Source organism: Mercenaria mercenaria, chromosome 1 (assembly GCF_021730395.1).
Source record: "Mercenaria mercenaria strain notata chromosome 1, MADL_Memer_1, whole genome shotgun sequence".
NCBI lineage: Eukaryota > Metazoa > Mollusca > Bivalvia > Venerida > Veneridae > Mercenaria > Mercenaria mercenaria.
This window is the reverse complement of record NC_069361.1, coordinates 3,316,412-3,338,780: the sequence shown is the minus strand read 5'-3', so window position 1 is coordinate 3,338,780 and position 22,369 is coordinate 3,316,412. Positions and strand designations below refer to the sequence as shown.

Here is a 22,369-nt window from a genome sequence, read left to right as displayed (position 1 = left end):
CTGTTTTACATGTAAGATCAAAATATCTTTCAAGCATTGACATCAGATTTTAAATTTTTACTCCTGGCTGTACCAAATATTGCATCTCGTATTCATTCAATGATATATTTTCAGTATTACACAGAAACAAATATCCTCCTTTGTTTATTTGATGACAAATAACAGTGTGATGTCTAAGTATTCAAAGTAGTCAAAGTTTTAATTGTGCTGCGATGGAGGTGGCGGCTGAGTCAACATGTTAATGTTTTAACAAATCAGTTTAAAATATCAAACTGTTACTAGTTAAACAGTACCGCCTCGATAGCCTAGTGGTAGAGTGTCCACTTCGAGTATGGGAGGTTGTGGGTTTGACCCCTGGCCGCGTCATACCAAAGACATGAAAAATGGTACCAGTAAATCCCTTGCTTGGCACTCATATTTAAAAGGGAAACTGGCCTCTTCTTTCATACCCTTGTGGCAATGGATTCCATGAGGAATGAGGTGTCGAGAGTGATTATTACAAGTTGTAGAACTTGCTTCACAATCAACCTAAATAAATTATGTATAACTAAACAATATTAATTGCTATGTTACAGAATCCTCTGCTGTGGGCAAAGATGTGTCTTCACAATATTGCCTCCTCAGGCAAGTTTTCGAGCGACAGAACAATCGCAGAGTATGCACGTGACATCTGGGGCACCGACCCTACAGAGTTCAAACTTCCTGCCCCCCATGAGAACCCTCTGAATTATGATGATTCAGACACAATTGTACCAAAGAAAAAATGAAGCTGATGATATTTAGTGACATTTTCAAATTAAAACCATAGACACAAAGGACAATAGGATAGTGCTATTTCTAATTCTTTTACTTTTGTTGTTTTTGTGGAGGGTAAAAATCTATGAAATATCAGGAGTACTAATATGGTGTTTATATTGTTTGTATATGCTACACTAAAATTGTACTTAAATTCACAGTGAAGAAGGTTACACCATTGTGAATGATTTTTCTATGCACCTCTTCATGTGTTAATTTCTTGCTACATCTTGTTATGCTGAGTTGCAAAAACTAAAACAGGAAAATATTTGCAAAAAAAATGCCCTTACTCTTAAATACATGTGATATTTGATAGCTTGATTTTTCAATTTTCATTAACAGTAAGATGTTATGATAATAGATTTTCATCACCTTATTTTGGAAAAGTGGAAATATTGATATTTAACGTACATTGTAGCAGTTTGGGCAGTTATTTAGTATAAAGGTGTGGAGCTACAGTAGTCTTCAACATTCCCATTGTTTCTTGTAGATTACTTTAAACTATGAAAGTTAAAACAAGATCTGATATTGGCTTGTTCTCTATGCTTTGAGAATGTACATATTTTACTGAACAAAGGAAAGATTTTCTTTCCAAACTTTTGACTTTGGTATTAGAGCAACTTTTGATTTTCATGTTTCATTCACAGTTAGTTTTTCAGTCATTTACTGAGTTATTGTATGAAAGTCACCTTGCCATTTTTGGATTTCTAAATTTATTGCAGATCATTGTGGCAATTTGCCTATAAAATATGTTAGAATCAGTTAACACTTTGAAAGAGCATACTCTCTCATTGTCAAGTTCAAGAAATGCTTGATTAAAAAACAACTGTTGCTTGAAAAAAACCCGCTGGCATAGCTCAGAGAGATGAGCACAAGACTACTAAAAGGTCATGTGTTAAATCTATGTACATGAATATGCACAGTGACTGTTTGACAGGAACAATCTGTCTGAAGAAAGTTAGCACCAATACTGAATTCAAGTTCTCTGAATATATTAATTAACTACCGTAACATAACTGAATTAGTGTTGAAAAATAGTTTTTAAACCATGTCAGATGAACAGCACCATCGTGAACAAATGCTCATGGTAGAATTAAGACTGGATGGGTACACTCTGGGTCTGTTAGTCTTTGGGGGGCATTTCGTCAATTTGTTATAAATGGATTTAGGGCATTGGAATGTATAGAACTGAAATATGGTATCATAGAGCAGATTGGTGCATAGAATACCTTAGAATACCTCAGATTGTAGTATGTCTGTTTTACTTTGTTGCCATAGAAACATGTAGCGTTTATTGTGCTTTATTTTAGAAAGCCATTAAAATGAACAGTATTTGTTGATATTTTGTAATATGTTGGAGATTTTATCACCATACTAAAATTGCTTTACATATTGAATATGGAAGTATAACGTAATCATATGAATTTTAGTATTTATCTTAGAGAACTTATACCAGTAATTTTTTACCAGTTGCTGTGTTTCTGTAAGATATGATGAAAAAGTTACGCCAAATTATACCTTGCACTTCTTTTATATTGTTATTCTCTATCTTCATAGAATTAATGGTGAACAAAAACAATCAAAAAATATTTTTTAAACCTTGTCTTGACATCAACTTCTAAAAAATGCTAAATGAAAATTGACTCGAGACTCGGTTTAATTTTATGCAGAGCTCTGTGATTTCTGAAAAAAAAGTTTCAAAATTTACTGGTTTTTACAACAGATTGCTGTAGGTAAAAAAAACAACATCGTTTATGTATGAAATTAGGACCTGATCTCATCGTGACTCAGGGGAAACACAGTACGTATTAATGTGAACACATGCTTAATGGAAAAACCAACATTTTAAAAAATTTACCTTGCTTTATACACATATTTTAGAAGAGTGCTACCTATTGATATTTCACTTTTGCTTTGTGAGTAAACAGAAAAGCCGTGCTATGTATATGCTATGCCATAGTGACATATAGTCGAACTTGTGCTATAGACCACCTCCAAGCCACTACAATAATATATTTCACAATGTTCTCTGTATGAATAGAGTAAATTTACTTGTGTTAAGAGACCATCTGTTAATAAAGACCATTATTTTCATTGCCAGAGAATGGTCTTTACAGAGAGGTCGGTCTGTACACGAATTCCTTGTAGTGTCTGGACACATTTTGTTTTCTTTATTTGTTAACATTCTGCCCAATTTAAGCATGTTGAGCACTTTTGAGTACTAATGGTTACATATAATCAGAGATTGTATCTTGACCTTTATTCACTTATTAAAACATGTAACACATATGTTATCACTGTCAAGGTGTTGCTGCAAATTTTGAAATATTTGTGTGTATACACATTGCATAATTTTGTGTGTAAAGTATTTGAGTTATGTGTAATGAAAGATTGTATGTTTGATTTCACATTAGTGTGTTACAAGTTTGAGCTATGTATGTATATATGATGAATAAACTGTTGCCTGCTGTCACTTAGAAGTTTAGGTTTCTACAGACAGGCGATTGTTTGTAATACTATATCAAATCAGTTTTTTTAATAATGCTGTGAAATATTTGTTTCTTATCTGATTATTTTTCAGCTATAAAGAATTTTGACTTTTTCACTGTTTTCCAAGTCAAAATTACCCCTGCTTATATATGCAGTCAAAATCAAGCTGTCATTTATTTTGTGAATTTAAATATAAAGTAATTGCCAACTCCTTGAATTAATTATTTGTCAAAAAAGAAAGAAAACTCTCAAATGCATTTTCCTAGAGAAAATGCTTTAGACTCCCTTCTTGACAGACATTTTCAATTTTTAGAGCTATAACTAAGTTGTTCTGAACTTTCTAGTTTACACCTAGTACATTAACCTATATAGAGAAGTCTGTGATTGTACATTTAACAGCATTGTTTTAAAGGCTTTACCAAACTGGGACATTCATCAATTTCTCATTCTGTTACTTATTATATTTCTTAAATCAGTATACGATAAGCAGTATAAAGAAATGAATAGCAATAATAAATGATTTTCAGTTGTACAAAGAGACAGGACTGTTTTTATTGCTTTGTCTCATCTTTTTGAATTAGCTGTCTTATTTCTACTTGCAGTTTTCTCTATTTTTCTGTTTAGTTTGCTTTTAAAGAAAAGCTTAATGTAGATAGAATGGTTATGTTCCTCTTTTTGTCTGCAGTACTATGAAAATGAGATTTACTTCAATGTTGTGATGTAGTAACAGGAAATAAAATGGCTTGTTACAGGAAATATAGACTGCGCTGCACCAAAGACAAACTGACTGCCAGAAGTATTGAGGATAGAGTTCCTAGTAGTGGTACATGTAATTAGAATAGAGAGTAAAGATTCATATAATAAAAGACATTTCTCTCAAGCTGTTTGTAAGTTTCAAATTAAAGATGGATAAATGTTATAGTCAGCTTCGGTTTACAGGTCAGTAAAGTATTTTATTTTATACCTAAAATAATAACACGATAAAACACATTTAATAAGAAAAAATTCAAAAATTAAAGTTCAATATGCATTGTTAATTAGCTGTTACCAAGTTCATACTCAAGTTTGCAGAAAAATGGATGGATACACAATTCATACTAAGTTTACAGATTTGGCGTGTTTTTTGTTTCTAGATACACTTTTAGTGATGTTTTTATTTCTATTGAAAGATGGTGTTTTACATCCAGTGAAACTAACCATTTTTTGATAATTATAAACCTGTTTTGTTGATATATTTGTAATAGACTTTGTTTTTTCTAAATTTTATTTTAGAGCCCAACTTGGGATTGTTGTCTATATATACTAAATAAATAACCAATATGGGCTGTTTTTGTTATGTTTTGTAGATTTAGTGTAACAAAATGTTGAAGCAAGTATTGAGGTATTGAACTGTTGGAACTGGAACATGGTGTTCTCCACTGGTGTTCTCCACTGGTGTTCTCCACTGGTGTTTTCGGTCACTTTTCCACCCCTGCATCTCCAGTCTTAAAGCTTTGTATTTATTTAAAGCCCTGAGCAACTCTGCTAGAAAAATGTTAGTCATTTTAGGTTTTGAAGGACAGTGCAAGATAAAGTAGATGTTCCCATTCTAGAAGCTTTCCTTGATTTGTCCTAACATGCCAGGTGTAAAGCACCCATAGAAATTTTATTTGAAGCGGGCACAAACTTGCAACCAAAAGGACCAGAAATTTGCTTCCAAAAAGGTGTATATTGCATTTTAAACTTAAATGCTTTTTAGCACACCTTAACTTTGTTCAGGATGAGCTGCTAGTACAGGTAACCATTGTTGTGCCTCGACATTTTTTCTTGAACAGAAACTACTATTCAAAATTACACCAAACTTGGTCATAAGCATTCTGGCATAGACCTGTCCCTTGCTGAAGGCAGAGGGGTATTTTCTTTTGGCATTGTCTGTCTGGCTGTCCTTCCCCTGCATGCATCTGTCCATCAGAAATTGAAAATTCAAAAAATGTTTTAGAGTCGCAAAACCTCACGTAAATAATAACCAGTACATGACCTTTGCTGACATAGTTTTATCTCCATTGACCCAGCAAAAGTAGTTTTTCTCCTGGATTTGGTTTAAAAAAGTTAACGCTTCCAATTCAAAAAGGATCACCAAACCTCACATTAATTGCTCACATTTAGTATTATCCCCTTGACTTGGCAAAAGCAGTTTCCTCTTTGATTTGGTAAAATGAGGATTTTTGTTTGTATCTAAGTTTCCTTTTGATGGACTTTCATGAAATTTTATGCAAATGTAGATCACTGTAGGCCAGTGGTGCACACACAACTTTCATCAGGATCACATCATTAACTTCATAGTTATTGCCCTTTAGTTGTTTTAACAGTCCCTAAGTTCCCATATAACAAAGCAATCCACTGGATATTCATAAAATTTAACACAAATATAGATCACTGTAGATGGTTCAGTCCTTCAGTCAACAACTGCAGGCTAGCCACGTAACGTGTCACAGGCACTCATAATAAGAGGTTCAAGGTTTTTAGAATTCCCAGTCTTCATTGTATTAAATTTTCAAGGATGGATATTCAAATGACTACAAAAATTCACCATACAAAAATATTAAGAGCTAGTAGAACACGAAAAAACCCCTTGATGCATTCAGTAATTGCACAATGAACAGAAATTATTTGGTTACTGTACACAAAAGTTCTACTGTTCTGGGTCAATTTGACCTTGACCTTTGACCAACTGACCTCAAAATCAATAGGGGTCATCTGCTGGTCATGATCAACCTCCCTATTATGTTTCGTGATCCTAGGCCCAAGCAATCTCAAGTTGTCCAGACACCGTTCAACTATTCCAGGTCACTGTGACCTTGACCTTTGGCCTCAAAATCAGTAGGGGTCATCTGCTGGTCATGACCAACCTCCCTATGAAGTTCCGTGATCCTAGGCCCTAGAGTTCTCAAGTTATCGTCAAGAAGCGGTTTAACTGTTCCAGGTCACTGTTACCTTGACCTTTGACCTACTGACCTTAAAATCAAAAGGGGCTATCTGCTGTTCATGACCAACCTCCCTATCAATTTTCATGATCCTAGGCCCAAGCATTCTTGAGTTATCATCCAGAAACCATTTAACTGTTCCAGGTCACTGTGACCTTGACCTTTGACCTACTGATATCAAAATCAATAGGGGTCATCTGCTGCTCATGACCAACCTTCCTATCAACTTTCATGTCCAAGGCCCAAGGCTTCTTGAGTTATCATCCAGAAACCATTTAACTGTTCCGGGTCACTGTGACCTTGTCCTTTGACCTACTCATCTCAAAATAAATAGGGGTCATCTGCTGCTCATGACCAACCTCCCTATCAACTTTTGTGATCCTAGGCCCAAGCGTTTTTATGCCCCCGAAGGGAGGCATATTAGTTTTCAACTGTCCGTTCGTTCGTTAGTAACAACGTTAACTTTTTGCATGAATGCACTTTTCTCGCGAACCACTGCACCCAGGACCTTCAAACTTCACAAGCTGATAGTACTCATTGAGAGCACGACCCCTACTGACTTTGGGGTCACCAGGTCAAAGGTCAAGGTCACAGGGGCCAACGTTAACTTTTTGCATGAAGGCACTTTACTCGCGAACCACTGCACCCAGGACTTTCAAACTTCACATGCTGATAGTACTCATCGAGTACACAACCCCTACTGACTTTAGGGTCACCAGATCAAAGGTCAAGGTCACAGAGGCCAACGTTAACTTTTTGCATGAAGGCACTTTACTCGTGAACCACTGCACCCAGGACCTTCAAACTTCACATGCTGATGGTACTCATCGAGAACACGACCCTAACTGACTTTGGGGTCACCAGGTCAAAGGTCAAGGTCACAGGGGTCAACGTTAACTTTTTGCATGAAGGCACTTTACTCGCGAACCACTGCACCCAGGACTTTCAAACTTCACATGCTGATAGTACTCATTGAGTACACAACTCCTACTGACTTTGGGGTCACCAGGTCAAAGGTCAAGGTCACAGGGGCCAACGTTAACTTTTTGCATGAAGGCACTTTACTCGTGAACCACTGCACCCAGGACCTTCAAACTTCATATGCTGATAGTACTTATTCAGCACACGACCCCTACTAGCCTTGGGGTCATCAGGTCAAAGGTCAAGGTCACAGGGGCCAACGTTATCTTTTTGCATGAAGGCACTTTACTCGCGAACCACTGCACCCAGGACTTTGAAACTTCACATGTTGATAGTACTCATCGAGTACATGACCCCTACTAACTTTGGGGTCACCAGGTCAAAGGTCAAGGTCACAGGGGCCAATGTTAACTTTTTGCATGAAGGCACTTTACTCGCGACCCACTGCACCCAGGACCTTCAAACTTCACATGCTAATAGTACTTATTGAGAACACGACCCCTATTGACTTTGGAGTCGCCACATCAAAGGTCAAGGCGCTGTGGGGGCATTTGTCACCATTAGTGACAGCTCTTGTTGACTTATCATCTGGAAACAGATTGGTCTACATACAGACTGACCGACATTTGCAAAACAATATACCCCTCCTTCTTCGAAGGGGTGGGGGGGAGCATAATAATTGATCAAGCAATACTGTACTTTCAAAGTTACCTGTGAATATTGTCATTAGGTTTGCATTGTATCAATATCTAGAAGGATATTGCATGCATCATATGAACTCATTGTTTTAAAGCCTGATATTTACTACTAGTTTTATTAAATCCTGAATCCACTGATAGATGTCAGTCTTGGACTGGACAGCTTGACCACTGATCTTGCATGTGCATATAATGGGTAATATTTCTGTGAATGAATATTAAAATCCCTTGATGGGTGGCAGTTGTGGAATTAAGACAAGATAAGCTTTATAAAACTTTGACTCCTGAGTGGGACCTTGACCATAGAGCAACATGTCCAAACATTCTGGTACCTTGTTATGGTGAACATTTGTAATGAATAACATTAAAATCCCTTATTACTGAACAGACACATTATAGATCCTGTAAACCTCCGAGTGTGACCTTGACCCTGGAGCTACAAGTCTGTGTCTTGGATGCCACACCTTGTTAGGTACTATTTGTGCCTTATACCATTAAAATCTTGTGATAGATGGTAAAGTTTATGGACCAGGCACACTGCAATATACATGTAAGCAGTATCTCTATGTCCCCATTTTTCCTTTGAAAAGGTGGGGACCCAAAGTATGGAGATATGAGGTAGGGTTCCATCTTGTGAAAATGTATTGGATCATGGGTAATGTAACAGTTAAACCTAGAATCAATAAACCAAGATGCTTCTTGAGTCTCATTACTTCTTTGTGAAAACTGTATTCAACTTCGGGTTCAGTGAATACTAAAACACGGCTAAAAAACGTGAGACAATTTATTTTATTTCAACATGTTACAAAATTTAACCATTAGTAGCACAAATAGCTTGATTCTTCCAATTTGAAAACAATAGAAATTGTACTTGACTTTCACATGTCAATAATTATGTATGATGAAAATTAAACACAAAAAATGAAGTTGCTAAACTGACCAGTAACTAGGCTTCTGTGTAATCCAAATTTAACTGTATTACCACTCTAAAACCCCAAAACTGATCATGTACTAAAGAACATGCAAAAGTCACATTTTTAATAGTGGAACTTTCTTTTCCATAATTGGGTTTTTGTATGAATTAAAATAACTTTGTAAATATGACAAGTTCTGTTCTGTTAAATAACCCTTGCATTATATTTTGACAAAACAGACATTGGTGTATTGTGACTATAAGAATAAAATGCCAAAAGTAAAACTTCTTTGACTTTACAAAACTTAAAAAAAAAGTAAAAAATTCAATTTTGCTATTAAATGAAGCTTTCTTGTTCTAATTCATATAAAACAACAACATTTGTTACAAGTTCTTCCGTGAATTAAAGAAACATCATGTGATATTACAGTTCTATATTAAATACATTTTATGATAGTAAAAAACTATAAATAGGTACAATTTCTTTAAGAGATGAAATAAAAAGAAAATTTGTTTTGAATAAAAAGTTCAAAATATCTATCACATGAGAACACTGTTTCTTAAATTGTAACTGTGAAAAAATTGCACCTAGTGTTTACCTGGTGTTATTTGGATCCCTCTCTGTATATGGTAATGCTTCGAATTTTAATTTATTTTTTACTTAGTATTTGCCTATTGATAAATATTGGCAAGCCTAGGTTATTCACATTTTCTGTACAATTTTGACAGTTTTCGGGATTTTAGAGTATTTGTTAGACAAAAATATTTTACTGTACATAGAAAAACTAATTGTGTAACAGCAAATGTCATTGCGTCACTCCTTTAGTTTGACCAAATAATAAATAATCCAAATCACACTGGAACAGAAGTACTATTCAATAATTATAAGAATTTACTTAGGCCAAAAATTGTTCCTTATCTAGCACTTTCTTTCAAATAAGGATATTTCTACAACAGAAGGATGGAGAGAAAGGCCTGAGATTCAGTCATAAGGAAAGACTTTCACACAAAAAGGACACACGGGTATTTTTTTCACAACAACCTATAGATTATTGAAAATTTTGAATCTGTTTTAATTTTTTTGAGGTCTTTTATATCAAACAGAAAAGTGGATGTTGGAATATGGTGAGCACAAAATTAAAAGAAGGAGCTGCGTTCAATAAACGCTTGATGCCCCCGGTGGCATCCTTGTCGATACAAAATAACCTAAGTCCAAAACAAGGTCAAGGTCAAACTGAGGTCAGGTGATGTTTGAAGATGAGGAACGGTCACAGGTTACATCTGTATTAGTATCAATTCATTCTTGTAAGCAGTATTGATGCTAGACGAAACGGTCCCATTTGGTTAACCAAGAGATGGCCCATATAAAGCAACCTAAGTCCAAAATGAGGTCAAGGTCAAACTGAGGTCAGGTGATGTCTGAAGATGAGGAATGGTCACAGGTAACATCTGAATTAGTATCAAGTCATTGTAGTTAGGGTTATTGATGCTAGACGAAACGGTCCCATTTGGTTAACCTCGTACGGATGGATGAAGGAATGGACAGGACAGTCACTATATGCTTCCTGCATCAGTAGATGCCGGGGGCATAACAATCTCAATACAAACAACCATAAAACTGCACTTACTGTCTGGTTCACATAATCTTTTATAATGATCTCCTAACTGGGTAGTACAAACTTTGTGCAACTTTTTGAAAGCTTAGTCTAATATGACAGAAAATACTGGACTCAATAGTGGTATCTTTAGATGTGTTAAAAACTACCATAGATGTTACAAAAAATAAAAAAAAAAGCTCTAACCATCATTCTTTTGAATGATATGAAATATGAAAGGTGTTCCCTGCTGGAGTATATTTGTTAACAACACCTCTCAACAACAGGCAATATCTCTGTACAAAAGCTGTTATTTTCTCACAATAACCCCTGTATCAGGGCTTCGGAAAACTCAATCGGTCCAAGACAAAATCGCTTCCCACCATACATTCAACCAGTGCTATCTCTCTTGCCATATTTATACAAAGTACACTATCTGTAAAATGCCAATGTGTCATACAATAACAAGAGCTCGTAGGACACGAAAAGCCCCCCTTGATGCATTCAGTAATTGCACAAGGAACAGAAATTATTTGGTCAGTGACCTTGACCTTTGACCTATTGACCTCAAAATCAATAGGTGTCATCTGCTGGTCATGATCAACATCCCTATTAAGTTTTGTGATCCTAGGCCCAAGCATGCTCAAGTTACAGTCCGGAGACTGTTTAATTGTTCTGGGTCACTGTGTCCTTGACATACTGACCTCAAAATAGGGGTCATCTGCTGGTCTTGGCCAACCTCCCTATCAACTTTCATAATCCTAGGTCCAAGCGTTCTTGAGTTATCATCCGGAAACCCTTTAACTGTTCCAGATCACTGTGAACTTGACCTAAGAGGTACTGATCTCAAAATCAATAAGGGTCATCTGCTGGTCATGGCCAACCTCCCTATCAACTTTGATGATCCTAGGTCCAACTGTTTTGGAGTTATCATCCGGAAACCGTTTAACTGTTCCAGGTCAATATGACCTTGACCTTTGAGCAACTGACCTCAAAATCAATAGGGGTCATCTGCTGGTCATGGCCAACACCCCTATCAACTTTCATGATCCTAGGCCCAAGCTTTCATGAGTTATCATCCAGAAATTGTTTTAAGTGTTCCAGGTCACTGTGACCTTGACCTTTAAGAAACTGACCTCAAAATCAATAAAGGTCATCTACTGGTCATGACCAACCTCCCTATCAACTTTCATGATCCTAGGCCCAAGCATTCTTGAGTTATCATGCGGAAACCAATTGGTCTACGGATCGACCGACAAACCAACATCTGCAAAACAATATACCCCACCTTCGTCGAAGGGGGAATAAAAATGATTTACTAGTAACCATAAGTAATCATACAATGTCAATCCACATTATATCTGATTATTTGTTCAAATCAATGTTTTCCATTGTTTAGTGACCAAATATCATTATTTTCTTTCAAATTATTTTCATTTGTTCTATTTTTTAATGTACTCTTTCTACAAAACAAATAGCTGACATACCATTTTTCAAGGAGTTTTGGTTGACATTCAAGTTTTAAGGTTTTAGTCATTTTCAAGGAATTTCTTAGGAACAGCATCCAAGTCAAAGACTTGTCAAGATCTATGTGAATCCTTGGGGAAAATAGCAATTTCCAAAGCCCTGTCTCAGTACAAATTTTTCTTGGTGTTGGATTTAAAGTCACACCCACATTATTTGAGCTGTATGATGACTTATTCCGCTTTCGACGGTGAAGGAAGACCCCAGTTGCCCTTCAGACATTGTTTCTGGCATGGACGAGCACCTGGTTAGAACCAGTCTTTCTTTTTTTCCATAAACAAAAAAAAAAAAAGTTTTTAGATTACAAGCTATGTTACTGTTCGGATGATTCACTGTATCTGAAATACAGAATATGTGAATCAGACATTATCACTACACAATTTATGAACTAAATGACGAAACAAAATGTTCAAAATAGCACTAAATGAAACAGCACTAATGATGCAAAATGGATAAAATAGAGATCTGTTCACCACAAAATATACACCTGCCATTCAAGTTTTTACAATAAAAAAAAAACATTAAAAACAAATGTGAATTCTTCAACAACAACAAGAAACAACATCAATAACAATTACAGAGAAAAATTAACAAGGACATGGAAAGAAAGTTCTTACAATGTATATAACGCTTTTCCTTCAATCTGAAGGAAAAGATTACAAAAGCAAACTTTCACCAACCTCAATGTGATGGAAATGTACAAGTAAGCATGAAAAAACATAACACTTTGAACATACATCTCCATCTAAAAAAGAATTTTCAAAGGAGAAATAAAAGCTCTATATATAGGTAGTTTGCAGTCTAAAAATACATCATAAAATGCTAATTTCTCAAAAAGAACAGAAATTAATTATGTAGTTCATCATTTAAATGTCACTGGCATTAAATTTTGTGGTTTCAGCAAGAACAGCTATTTTATGTGGACACAATATAATGGGTTTAGAAGTGTTAGAATAAAACAAAGGGAATATGATTAGAACACTGCGAATCAATGAAATCTGCATAAAAAGAGTAAAGATTTTGATGGAAAAATAACAATATACATGATAGACATTTCATTAAATTTTGTTTTTGTTTGTTTTTTAAATTGCAAACTGCCAGTATTAATTAGGACATCTGTCTGCTATTCTGTGATACACTCTCCCTTACAGAAATACAATATTGCAGATCTTTAACAAATGGAATTTGAATCACTCTTACTTAAGTTCCATATTCCCAAATGAACACATTCTGACATAGTATATGGAGTATTTCATATGCAGAAAAGAGCTTGGCAAAGCAGGGCAATATAAGCCTAAAGAGGATCAAAGGATTCAGTGGACATTAAATCTCAGGCTACAATCTTTGACCTTCAAATGTGAAATATGATGGACAGATGTGATGTTTGGGCTCAATTTATGACCTTGACCTTTGACCCACCAACCAGGTTCATGCGCTCTGCACATAGACTCATTGCCACAAACCTATGACAATTCTGGAGTCAACAGCTTAAATAGGTATGAAGTTTCAGTAACTACAGTTGGTTAACCTTCTCACTGATCACAGAGTCCACACCAAACTGATGTGTTCTTCACTACACAATGATGACTTCCAAACATAATGACGGAGATGACAGGTGACTTCAGACTTTTTGCCTTCTTACAAATTGTCGACATTTTCCTTGACCTTCGGTTTAACTTACAGACATTAGATTTGCTGTCTCATGCTCTTCCACCTGCCCTTAGCAGCAAACTAACTGCCAATAAATTACCTTTGCAGATCACAGCCAGTAGTGGACTAACTAGTTGAAACTTGGCTTGGTAATTGAGGATGACATGATCTTTAAAGAAATTATGAATGATGGACAGTCAGACAACAGACATCCAAAAATCCAAAAGCTCACCTTAAACACTTTGTGCTCAGGTGAGCAAACAAAATCAGTCAACTACTTCCCACACAACAGGTAAACAATAAATACAAGCATGACAATGGCTTTTCATTTCAAGATACGAAAATGTTTTAAAACTAAAAACATACATGCAAAACATCTCAATGAATATGCATAATTATTTACAAGAAGGTAAGAAGGTACCATGTGCCTGACACTGATGTTAGAGTGAGCAATAAAAACATTCTATACTCATAACATGGTCCACAGAATTGATATGATTATAACATACCAGAAAGTTACATACACAGATCTAAGGTATTCAAACAAGAGCAATGTTTAAGTAGCATAATTCGCTTCTCTAACATAAATTAAACTGCATTTTTATCCCCTGAAACGTATGATGTAAATTATACATGTGTAATGGCAATAACGAAAAAATAGCTGAGCAAAAACAGAATCTTGATCTGTTGTCCTGCATGGGAAAAATCTGTTCAATAACTGCATCCATTTTAAAAGATGCAAAGTGAAAGTCGATGGTCTGTAACAGTTACTGTAACTAAAAAAGATCTATGTTCTGTAAATCCCTCACTTTACACCTGCAGAAACACAGGGCAGATAGACAGACAGACAGATGGACATAGATGTAACACAATACCGCATGTCAAAACTGGCATAGAGACTATGACAATTAACTGCAAGAAACAGTAGTGAACAAGAAAGAAAGCAAGCATATCAATTTTGCAAATAAAAATTGCCTACTTTCCATGACATAGTCATACAGACGGAGACATGCAGAATTTACTGAAATTAAAGTAAAAGCCTCTTGGCAACTCATTCACATTCTATTCACTACCCTTAATGAAATAGGATTTTTTAGTGGATAAAAAAGCAACAACATTTCATAGATAGTACAGCGATGTTTTATGTCTTTTGCTATTTCTTGATGACAGATAAATATTTTATCAATATGTAAAACTTAGTATAAATGTAGATAATATTATATTCTAACCTTAAAGGCACTGACCTCCAGATCCTATGACAACAAAAAAATTAAAAAATTCAGGTATCAGGATATCAATGCTATATTTCTTAAGAATACTTTGAAACTTAATTACTGACAAGACTATATGACATTGTGTTATGGAAACACATGAGAATTAGTTGTTTTTACTCATTTTTACGATGAAAATCGAAAAGCGTTTGTAACACTTTACTCAAAGTAAACTGCCTTAATTACAAATATCTATATTAAATGGCAGTTAAATAGATAATCCTCCATAGTGGTATTGGTAACGACAGCAGAAACTTTTTTACCTCCGCAGTGGCCCGGGTTCGATTCCTGAAACGGCCATCTTTTTTTTTCTCTCTCTCTTAATTTAGTATTTTTGAGACAGTTTAGAAACAAAAACTTATATTCTAACATCGATAATATGGCCAAACTTCAATTTTAAAGAAAGATCTTTTTAGCCAAAATCTGGAGGTCAGTACCTTTAGATAATGTAAATGTGGAGCTTTATCTGAATCACCAAATTTGGCATTCATACTTCTATAAATTTTTCATACATGTATACTTGTATTGCATCACATTGGAAAAAAAAAATTCACCAAAACCTTACACAAACAAGAGCTGTCACTAATGGTGACAAATGCTCCCGCAGCCCCTTGACCATTGACCTGGTGACCTTGACCTTTGATCCCAAAGTCAGTAAGGGTCGTGTACTCAATAAGTACTATCAGCATGTGAAGTTTGAAGGTCCTGGGTGCAGTGGTTCGCGAGTAAAGTGCCTTCATGCAAAAAGTTAACGTTGTGACGAACTAACTAACGAATGGACGGACAGTTGAAAACTAATATGCCTCCCTTCGGGGACATAAAAAGCCCAAAAGAGAAGTCTCCTACTTAACTTTATTACATGAAACTTTATCAACATATGGACACAGGTGCCCCCCACTTCCTGTAACTGTTCATGGTTTCATGACACTAGCTGAAATATCTTTAAAGATACATGCAAAACAAACTTTACGCAATTTAAGTGTATTTTTCACAAAGTCAAATTCCATAACTCTGGTCGTCCCAAAAAGAACACCAGGTGCTCAATTTCACACGCTATATATCAGTCCTCTAATTTTTTATGACTCTAAGTCAAATATTTTTTGAAATACATCGGACATTCCCCTTTTTGCCCTGAATGCATATTTTTGACTAAGTCAAGGACCATAACTCTAAACTGGCTCAGTGAACTCTCGACCAAAACCACAGGTGCAAAACTTCACATCCTGAATATTATTCTGATCAAGTTTCATAATCAAAGGTCAAATATTTTCTGAGGTACATGTGACACAAACTTTTAGGCCCTTTTATGCATATTTCTGACTATGTCAAGAGCTCTAACTCTGGTCTGGCTACGTGAATCACAAATCAGGCATACCACAACTTCACTGTGAGGTTTGATGACTCTGGGTCGAATACTTTTTGAGATATGCATGACACAAATTCTGACAGACAGATGTACAGACAAGGGCTAATCTAAATGCCCCCCTCCGCCCCCCAAACTTTTGGGAGACAAAAAAACTAACATTAAGTTTACAATACTCACAATATGGCCCTATATTGTATTGTGTAAAAACAGAAGGTTAAAAATCTAAAATTTTATAGTAAGCATTATAAAATGAATATAAATATGTAGCTCTATGCGCATGGCTGATCAATTCTGTAAATGCTAAAAAAAGTCTTAAAAACAAAGAGAAAAAGTGTTGATACCATGAAAATAACAGTAGCTAAAAAGATCACGTGTAAATTGACATATTGCTGTAAAATCAACCATTTAATACCTAGTCTCTCCTGTACTGTTAAAAATTTAACAAATATCAAATACAATCACATGCAAAAATTTGTACTTCACATAAATGAGAACACAGTTATATCACAGGACAATGATGATAGCCTAGGCTGACATTTATCAATGTTTCAAGGCAGAAATTCAAACTCAGTAATTCAAATATTCTAATTATTCTGTGTATATATTAAGGATTTGGCTGTAAGGCAGGAAAGCAAACAACTGCTTTAACTTCAGATAGGTTTCCTTTTTTTGTTCTGTTGGGTTTTTAAGAAACTTAAGCAACTCATAAGGAGGCCTTCCTGCTTATATGGTGGAGGAAGAGCCCATGTGACGTTTTAGATGTTCAGGTAGAGGCAGACAATTCAGAGAGCACCTCGGTAGAACATATCGCTAATACTTCCCCGCATGAAAGCATTTTTCAAAAGTGGATTCAAAACTACAGAGGTGAGAGGCAAGTGACTGAAGCAACCATAACCACTAACCATTGGGCCATTGAGGCCCCAACTATGCTCTAGCAAAATCAAAGAAACTGTTTAAAAACAGAGGGAAATGAAACTTATACACATTTTTGAGCTCAAGCTTTAATTTCTGACTGATGACATTGATGAATACAGGTATTGGCATGGACCTGTAGCAGTTACTTTATCACCTGGTAATACAACATCAATGGAACATATATACAGTGTGTAACAGTATGTACATGAAACAATCTATTTACAATTTAACAAAAAATTGCACCAACAACGAGATTCAATAATATCTCATTTAATTAAGGCCTTCATAAAAGAAACAAGAAAATTATTCACACAAGTTTTACTCAAACACAAAAATCTATCCAACATTCATGCATTTGTTCTAACATCACAGGCTGTAGATTGGGGAAAAAACTGTAGTAAGTGTGATGTCATATTAAAATCAACAATCAGGGTCCAGTTGTTCGAAATTTTAACTGGCTGTTAAACTAACCTCAGGTTAAATTTTGATTCAAAATACTCTTCTTGGTGGGAAACACTAGAATGATGTTTTGATTTTATTGTAAAGATTTTTCAGTGTTATTAATTCTTAACTCCTACATTTATTTTTCAAAGTCTTCTGAAATGTCTAAAAATAACCCTAAAAGTTAATCAACTGTTAGCCTAATCGCCTGTTAAAGTTTCGAACAACCAGGCCCTGGATCAATGTTTTGGTAATGATAATTTCACCAATGTACTTTTTAAAGTTTTTTTTTTGGCAGTTACAAAGCAAAATTTTGACAAATTTAACCACTTGGTCCCTTTTGCAGATGATTTATAAATATTGTAGGGTTTTTTGTTTCCTATAAGTGGCCACCTACTACTGTGAAATCATTAAAATTTGTGGGGTACTAATTTTCGTGGATTTCGTGGTTGAGTCAATCCACAAAATTTAATCCCAACAAACAAGTAAAATTCCCATTCATTTTATGTTCAAAAGTTGAAATCTACAAATTCATATCCCAACGAAATTGCCGTTTTGACAAAAACCACAAAATTTAATGATTTTACAGTATCTAATTCACATAATCTGAAACAGTGTTTTCACGATCTGTTGCTTTACTTTTCAACTCAGATAGAAGCTATACATGATTTTAAAGGTTTCTGAACATGTTGGTAGGACCTTTTTGAAATTTTAAAATATCTTCAGTAATCTCAGTTTGATGGCAATAAAAATGTATTTTTTCCCTTTATAAAAATCAATCAAAATCGCAATTTCTGGAAAAAACAAATAGGTTTAGAATTTTAGAATGTGGCTTCTATGCTGACTACAATAATTATCTTCAAAGTTTTGAAACAATCCACTGATAATTAAACATGATTTTTTAAAACTTGTTAGTGTCTAAAAAATGGCTGAAAAATTAATAGAAATACAGAAAAAAACCCAACAAAATCATTTTTGGAAATAAATTCAAAAGTAATCAAGATATTTTGAAAGTTTAAGAAGCTTCTATAACAGCCCTCAGACAGCTTTAGAATGATGTACAACATCAAAGACATCGTCTTATATCTGAAGAGAAACCAAGGAAAACCCATGCTCACTGGAACGTGGAATGAACAATAGGCACTGTTTAAAAATGGAAACCACAAGCATAAGTCGGTTTATAACACATTTATGGGCAAACCTATACAACACCAAGCTTTCATTTACTTCTACAGGAAAGTCAACAGTGAAACAGAAGGATGGACGGACACAAACCATTCCTAAACCAGGACACATATCATGTGGATTAATTAGGAAACTATTGTCCTTCATTTGTTCCCTTACATTCATACTGCACTGCTTCACAATAAATCCTAAAACATTTAACCAATATTTTGCCAGCTAAAACATTTTTATTAAATCTATTTATAGAAACAACCACTTCAAAATCAAATCAAGAACTAATCATTCAAAATTTATCAATTAGTAACAACATCATCAATACAATTTGTTATTTTATGTTTGGTCAAGTCCATCTATGAATGATAAAGTTACAGACTGGATTGAAACAGGGATGGAAATTCAATAAAGGGAGATAATTCAAAAAGTAAGCCAGGTTGATTATGGTCCATGTACATTGCATTTTCTATAAATGACCTCTATCATTGTGTGCAAGTTGCATACATTCCCTACAGTTGTTTTAGAGTTATTCCCTGGACAAGAACAATAATGGGAAATAACTCAAAAAAAAAGAAGGGTTAGAGTTATTGTCCTTGCACACAACACATTCTCATGTCATGCTGATCACTGGTGCGAAGCTAATTCAAAATCTATCCAAGAACCAAGGTGTTACAGACCAGACAAGATATCAGGATGGACATTCAATAAAGGGAGAAAATTCAAAAGGTAGATTTATGGTTCTTGTATGCAACACATTATCATGTCATACTGATCATTTGTGCAAAGTCTTTCTGAAATCCATCCATGAATGACAAAGTCACAGATTAGTCATAAAATTGTGACAAACGGATGGTGCTATTACTATATGCCGCCCCGAAGGCTGGGGCATAAAAAACATTACGAGATTCACTTACAGATGGCACAAATAGGTACATGTATCCCATATTCTAGCTGAGAATATTTACGAGAATGAATATCTCAAACTACCTTTAGCAAACTGACCGATTATATCATTAAACAAATAAAAGACTTTCCTATGTACTTTTTAAGAATTAAGAACTTAAGTTTATATTACCAATTTACAATTAGAATTACATATCTATTTCTAATTGTCTTGCGGCAACTGATGTTGTATAAATATTGTTTCAATCACTGACATCCTTACATTCCTATACTGCAAACAACTAGATACACATAAAACAAAATTAATCTTAACATGATTAGAGCTGCTGATAGTTATCATAACCCTGTATTTTTAAAGAATGTCTCGCCTTGACCTCTTCCTTGAATGGATGAGTTCAAACTCTCCAGTACCTCGTCTACTGTGTTTAAAATCTGTCTGGGACTGGGCTGTCAACTGTAATGTAATTGCACTCGAGTTTAGTTTAAGTGACGACAGCAGTTTCCTTAAACCTTTCATTTTTTGACTCACTAACAGAAGATCTACCGGATCTGGTGTCACTATTGCAAAACTGTTATTTAACTTTTCTTCCCCGCTGGTCTCACATCCTGACGTTATAGCATCAACCTCTAAATTGGTGTTTGCCTCTGTAGGTTCAGGTGTAGGAGTCTGAACCTCTTCAGAGGACGGAGCGCTGTCTGGCGGCTTGCGGAACATCATCATGTCTGCAGGACTTTCTGCCTTCAACATGGAATCTACTGTCATACCAACAAACTGTGTACTGTTTGACTTAGAACTCAGAAACTCATTTACATCAACATTGACCCTGTCACTAGTAGATGATGGGGTGGACCGCGTTGTAGCTGTTGTAAATGGTTCACCCCCTGTCAGCAAGTAATCTGGGTTGAGAATAGACTCGCTGCAGGCTTGCGCAAGTGCTGCTAAATTTGGATTTGGAGGTGTATCTCTCTGACTATCTGATTCTCCAACTTTTGAGACAAGTTCTTCAATAGTGTGTTTGATCTGTTCTTCCGCATTGTTCCCATTTACCTTTGTATCCCCTGATCCATCTTGGACCCCGTTTCCAAGTTTCTGCTCATTTAATTTCCTCTTTTTTGCTTTCGGTTTTCTACCTCGACTTTTCTTAACACCATCTTCTTTCACCACCCCATTTCCATTAACATCACAATTTTCTTGATTTTCATCCTCACTACTGGAATCCGAGCTAGAGGATTCATCCTCTACGCCCTCTGCATGTATTTGGATGCACTTTCTGACGCGCGAATCAAACTTTCCGAGAGAGTACACAAACTGCTTAGCCCAAACAGTATGTAACACTGGTGTTGGACTATCTTCTTCCCATTTACAGATACCGTCATAAAACTTGAGAAAATTTGCATATGCATCTGTATCATATAGCAGTGAGTTTCTGCGTAGTCTTGCAGCATTTTCTGTAGCAATATTTCTCATTATGGTCGGCAGCCAGTCATTTGCTATCTCTATAAATTCTTTGTAGATTTCTTCATCTTCTCTATTGTAATTGTACCTGCAGAAAAATATATGCCCAAATTACAAAAGCAAGAAACCCTTGGAGTGAAACTATGGAGTGAACAAATCTATCAAATACAAATTATATTTGACATGTGTTTCATTTCCCTTGAAGAATCTACACAAAATTTAATCTACTGTTAGACCAGAGGATAAATTACTTAATTAGGTTCATAGCCATACAATTAATGATCGTTCCAGAAGTGCTTCGAGACTGAGAGCTTTATGCAAGGATTATACAAACTAAGTTCATAGTGCAAATAATGTATAAACATCCCACTTTCCAGTTTTAATGGCGGAGGAAGAGTCAAGGAAAAAATTCTACATTAAGTGGTGTGGGGCAAGTAAATCAAGGTCAGAGACCGTAACCACTCCATCAGATAACGTATGTACATTTCCTAGAAAAAAATAACAGATACCATGAAATCATTAAATTTATTTGCATTAACGTTTATGGTTTGGACCAACAGCTATTTCTATGTATAACTAGAGCTATCACCAAATGTGATTCATACCCCCACCAAAAGCCATGTTTGAAAAAGGTTACATTTGAAATTAATGACTCACATCAGCACCGGGTAAAAATACCCAGATGAAAAAAGAATGCTGCATGCGCTATGATGCCTTAAATTTGGAAAAACCCAAAATCTAAAAATAGAATTTCTAAAAATAGACTAATTCTTGGAATTTAGTGGGTAGTAACTCAGTACAAAAGTTAAACAAGAGGACCATGATGGTCCTGAATCGCTCACCTGTCCCCAAATGACCCAGTTTTGAACTGAGTAGGATGTCGTTTTTTTCTATTATTTGACATAGTGACCTAGTTTTTGATCTCATGTGACCCAGTTTTGAACTTGACCTAGATATCATCAGGATAAAAATTCTGACCAATTTTCATGAAGATCCATTGAAAAATATGGCCTCTAGAGAGGTCACAAGGTTTTTCTATTATTTGACCTAATGACCTAGTTTTTGAAGGCATGTGACCCAGTTTTGAACTTGATCTAGATATAATCAAGGTGAACATTCTCAACAATTTTCATGAAGATCTCATGAAATATATGGCCTCTAGAGAGGTTGCAAGGTTTTTCTATTTTTATACCTACTGACCTTGTTTTTTTGACCGCACGTGACCCACTTTCGAATTTTATCTAGTTATCATCAAGGTGAACATTCAGACCAATTTTCATGAAGATCCC

The 22,369-nt window shown here is 35.3% G+C and overlaps 2 protein-coding genes across 2 annotated transcripts in view; one reads left to right on the top strand and one right to left on the bottom strand.

The window, feature by feature from the left end:
- Positions 1 to 4,610, top strand: part of LOC123545155 (glycogen phosphorylase-like) — a 43,337-nt gene extending 38,727 nt beyond the window's left edge. The window contains exon 17 of the mRNA XM_045331468.2: positions 576 to 4,610. Within this exon, the coding sequence (XP_045187403.1) occupies positions 576 to 767 (192 nt within the window). The 3' untranslated portion in view covers positions 768 to 4,610. The remainder of the gene's footprint in view (positions 1 to 575) is intronic.
- A 4,023-nt stretch (positions 4,611 to 8,633) lies between these two features.
- The window catches only part of LOC123545156 (menin-like), a 31,464-nt gene continuing 17,728 nt past the window's right edge, over positions 8,634 to 22,369 (bottom strand). The window contains exon 6 of the mRNA XM_045331469.2: positions 8,634 to 21,168. Coding sequence (XP_045187404.2) covers positions 19,977 to 21,168 — 1,192 coding nt within the window. The 3' untranslated portion in view covers positions 8,634 to 19,976. The remainder of the gene's footprint in view (positions 21,169 to 22,369) is intronic.